Genomic DNA, 4,830 nt, shown 5'->3' on the forward strand with positions numbered 1-4,830 from the left:
TTCCGTGCAGGCGGGGCAGCTCCTCCGGGCTTGGGACCGCCGGAGACGGCAGGGCGGCCCGGCCGATCGCCTCCGAGCAGCGGAGCCGGGAAGCCTCCGGGGCCACAGAGCTCTCCGCCCCTGTCCGCCGGGCGCCATCCCCGGACAGGTCCTAGCGGCGCTCGGGGCCGGACTCCGCGGGTCCCGCTGGGACCGGGCGAGCCCCGCGGGTCCCGCCGATGAAGCCGGGCCGCGGGGGAACGCGGCGCGGTCGGCCCTCGGTCGGCTGCTCCGACCCGCCGGCTACGGGGCGCTGCCGGCAGGTAACCACCGCCAGTAACGCAGCGCCTTGGGTCCCAAACCCGACGGGGCGAATATTCCCGATTGGCCAAATATTTGCAAGTATGCGCGGATGATGGTGAACTTTGAGACTGTCTGCGAAGCGCGGCCGGGTAGCGCTGGCCCGGAGCTCTCGGCGCAGAGGCGGGAGCGGGCGGTGGGAATGCACCGGCCGCGTTTGGCCGCTCTGCCCCGCCGAGCGGCCCCGGCAGCGCGGGCGCAAAGTCCCCGCGCCGTTTCCCCGGGCCTCTTATCGGCGCGGAGTCTCCTTGGTGGGAGTCATCCAGCGCTCAGCACCCGCCGAGCTCGGGGCGGCGGCGGGAAGGGGGGGGGCCGAGGAGTGCGGGGCGCTCTCCCCGCGGTGCGGCGGCTCCCGGGGGCGGGCGGGAGGTCGGCTGTGCCCGGCCGGGGCGCTGGGACCCGGCTGCGCGGCGGTCAAAGGTTCCCAGCAGGAGGTTGGACACTAGAGGGCGATCCCCGGCCCTGCTGCGGGCTGTATATATACGGCACGCAGGACCGCGGCAGCCCACTAGCAACAGGGCAGGCAGGCAGTGAGCGGAGCGGGGCTGGGCCGGGGGACGGGCTCCGGGCGCACCGAGCCGTGCCCTGCAACACCGTGCCGCGGGATTGCTTAGAGCCACCGCCGCTGCCGTCGTCGTCTCGTTCGAAACCTGGATTGCAGGAGCCCTTCACCATGCCCGGCAGACTGTAGGTGCTTCATGGAGCAAGCCAATTTCTACGAGGTCGATTCCCGGCCCCCGATGAGCAGCGGCCAGCACCACCAGCTCCAGACTCCCCTGCCCGGCAGCGCCTACAGCTACAGAGAGGCTCCCTCGGCGGCGGCACCTGCTGCGGGAGGCGCGGAGCTCGGCGACATCTGCGAGAACGAGAACTCCATCGACATCAGCGCCTACATCGACCCCGCCGCCTTCAACGACGAGTTCCTGGCCGACCTCTTCCAGCACAGCAAGCAGCAGGAGAAAGCCAAGGCCATCCTGGCCGGGGATTTCGACTTTCACACCATGCATGGAGCCGGCGCCGCCGCCTCGGCGCCGGGGCACCAGCCGCAGCACCACCAGCAGCCGCTCTTCGGCTGCGTGGCCGGCTACATGGACGGCAAGCTCGACCCCCTCTACGAGCGCATCGCCGCGCCGGGTTTGCGGCCGCTGGTGATCAAGCAGGAGCCCCGCGAGGAGGAGGAGGTGAAGTCGGCGGCCCTGTCGGCCCTGTATCCTCATCACGCCCCGCAGCAGCACCCGTCACACCTCCAGTACCAGATCGCCCACTGCGCCCAGACCACCATGCACCTCCAGCCCGGGCACCCCACGCCGCCCCCCACGCCCGTGCCCAGCCCGCACCATCCGCACCATCCGCACCCTCCCGGCGGCCTGCCCGCCGCGGGCACACTCAAGATGATGCCCTCGGACCACCGGAGCAAATCGAAAAAGACAGTGGACAAGAACAGCAACGAGTACCGGGTGCGCCGGGAGCGCAATAACATCGCGGTGCGCAAGAGCCGGGACAAGGCCAAGCAGCGCAACGTGGAGACGCAGCAGAAGGTGCTGGAGCTCACCACCGACAACGAACGGCTGCGTAAGCGAGTGGAGCAGCTCACCCGGGAGCTGGAGACTCTGCGGGGCATCTTCAGGCAGCTGCCCGAGAGCTCGCTGGTGAAGGCCATGGGCAGCTGCGCCTAGCGCCGCGCCGAGACCGGCCGGGCTGCGCTGCCCGCGCATAGATACTATGTGTACCGGCGCGCAGCAAGCGCGGTGTGCCGGGGGGGAGGGAAACGGGGGGTTGTTTTGGGTTTTTTTTGTTTCGTTTGTTTGTTTTTTATCAATTCACGACCTATACAAGAGGCCAGGCAGCTCTAGTATTAAAAGGTTTGTGCCTTAGGGATGACACAGAAGTAAGCTGAAAACATGGTGAGTTTTCTAAGGAGAAAGGCAAGGGGAAGAAGTAAAAGACCACGTGTCTACACAGGGTAAATAACAATAATAATAATAACAACAACAACAGTAATAAAGCATGCGTAGCAACCGAGATGTGCCTTAAAAGCTGGCTGCAGGAGCTCTGGGGCTTGCTATGCCCTCCAGCCTTGCAGAGTGCGAGGAGAAAGAATGAGGGACGTGCAGACTTGAGGGTTGGGGTGTCCTGCCAGACCCCTTCCAGCTGGCCTGCAGTGCAGCAGACAGGAGCAGCTTTGGGGAAGTCAGCGATGAGAAGAGGACTTGAGGCTGAGAGATGTGCAGCACTGGCCGGCCATTAGGAGCACTGAGGTGTGGGGCAGCCACCAGACTGCTGCCAGGACTGTCCCAGCCTGGCTGGGCTGCCTCTGCCGAGCCCTGTCCCCTGCCTTGGCTGGGAGGGGGTCAAGGGGCCAGAACCGCTGCAGGACCAATGGACAGCCTGGGACTGATGGAGCAGCAGCTTGCAAGAGTATGGTGAGCTCTCTCCATCAAAAGAAAGAGCAGCAGTGTCTTGTACTGTATGTCACGACGTGGCGAAGCACAAATGAATAAATACCTATAGATGCGGGTATTTACTATGAACTTTCAGTGTATTTTGCTTTATTCCAGGACATTTAGCTCTTCTCCAAGTCTCTGTCCATCCAAACCGTGCCTCATGTAATGTGAAAGCCGTTCGTGTACACTAGTTATACTTTATTGCCTTACTTAGGTCTTTGCCATCACACAACTTTCTTATCTGGTGACAGAGACTATGCCCTTGTGCTGCAATGTTATTTTATTATTTGTATGGGTGGGTGAGTATGAGTGTGTGTTGCCTTCTTCACATTGTCCCGTACTGGCTGCTGCCTCCCAACCCCAAGGCAGGAGTGCCTGGAACAGAGCAGAGGTTGTGGGGCTGCAGGATGCCTGCGGTGGGGCAAGGAGGCTTGTCCGTGGTGCTGCTGCACCTTTGGACTCTGGAGCTTCTCCCAGAGTGAGAGAAAAATAAACAAACAAACAGGCCCCCTGGGCATTCTGGTAGCCAGGCAGAACATTTCTTCCTTGTGTCGTAGCTGCATAACAATTTATCCAACTGAAGTAAGTCTTGACGAGAGAGGAGAACAAAGGTGTATGAAGCTGTTTGAAAGCACAACAGTGAGAGCACAGTGCTGGCAGCGTGTGTATGTGTGTGCAGTGTGTGTGTATGGTATGTATACGTGTATGTATATGCACACACATTGGTGGTTTTTTTTAATTGGGGGGGAGGGGGGAACTGCATATAAAATTTGTCAGAAGTCCTGGTTACCTTCATAAATAAACAGCATATATTCTACCATAACCATCTGCCTCTCTGCTTGTTTCCAGTCTTTCTCCTGTAGCAGGAGTCCAAAAGCTCTTCCTCCAGACCAGCATCCAGCTGTCCATCGACTTCTGCATCCCCTGCCAGGGCTGGTGACTGAAACGCATTAATGGAGTGCAACTCCCCGGTTTTCGCCCCAGAGAAATAAATACACTGGTAGTGTAAAGTGGTAAAGGTTGCCTTTAAGAGAGCGGCAATTTCCTAAACGCTTGCGGTGTCAGATGTGTGCCCGTGAGTCACGCCTCGCTTCACCCTTCACCCCGCCGCGGCCGGGCCGGGGGCCTACGGGCGGGCTGCGGGGACGGGCGGCCGGGAGGGCCGAGGGAGGCGCCGGGTGCCGAGGACACGCAGCCCGCCCGCTGTCCCGGGCCCGGCCGGCCGGGCAGCCCGCGCTCCGCCCGGGGCGCCGCGGCTCTCAGCGGGGCGCGGGGGGAAGCCGGGGCACGGCGGGACCCGGCCGAAAGAGGCGGCGGGCAGGGCCGGGCCCCGCTCGCCCGGCAGCACTGCCGCTGCCCGTCGCTTCCCGGCAAGACGCAGCCCCTCCCCTCCCCCGGGGAGTTTCGCTCCCGCGGGGTCGGGGCTGGAGACACCGCCCCGGGGCCCCTCGGTGCCGGCGGGACGCGGGGCAGGGCCCGGGGCAGGCGGGGTCCGGCCGCGGGCCATGGGGGGAGGCGGCGCGAGGCGCGGCGGCGGTGGGGCGGGCAGGGGCAGCCGTGGGTGGGGAGGTGGCTGCGCCTGGGCCGTCCCGTCCCGTCCCGGAGCTGCCCCGTGGTGGCGGCCGGCCCTGAGGTGAAGTAGTCTCCGGCGTGTGGCGCAGTGCCCGGGCGCCCTGTGAGGGGGTCAGCGGGGTCCCCGGGCGCTGCCCGCCCTTCTCTCCGGCGGGACTTGGTGCCCGAACGGGCGGCCCGCGACTGGGCTGGGGCTGCGCCTCAGGCGGGTGAGGGAAGGCTGCCCCGGGCCGTGGCCCTTCAGCAGCGCCCGTGTCGACCTTTCACGTGGAGGGGATCCGGGAGAGCCGCGCTCCCCGCAGCTCACTGCTCCACGGTGTGTCCATTGCCCTCGTGCTGTGTATGTCCAGCGCGGCACATCACAGCAGAAATTAAACACCCCAGAGAGAGAATTGGACCCACAAGTGTGTGACCCGGCGGTGCGCGGGCCATGAGGATGAGAGTGGACTCCCGAAGCGCCTTCAGCCTAGTGCAG

At 64.2% G+C, this 4,830-nt stretch overlaps 1 protein-coding gene across 1 annotated transcript; it reads left to right on the forward strand.

Moving 5' to 3' along the window:
• Nucleotides 1–849: 849 nt before the first annotated feature.
• Nucleotides 850–3,606, forward strand: CEBPA (CCAAT enhancer binding protein alpha). The gene has a single exon (XM_032121419.1). It carries the CDS (start codon nt 1,038–1,040, stop codon nt 2,013–2,015), a length of 978 nt encoding a protein of 325 aa, XP_031977310.1. The 5' UTR covers nt 850–1,037; the 3' UTR covers nt 2,016–3,606.
• The last annotated feature ends 1,224 nt before the right edge of the window (nt 3,607–4,830 follow it).

This window comes from Corvus moneduloides, chromosome 12, assembly GCF_009650955.1.
Source record: "Corvus moneduloides isolate bCorMon1 chromosome 12, bCorMon1.pri, whole genome shotgun sequence".
Classification (NCBI taxonomy): domain Eukaryota; kingdom Metazoa; phylum Chordata; class Aves; order Passeriformes; family Corvidae; genus Corvus; species Corvus moneduloides.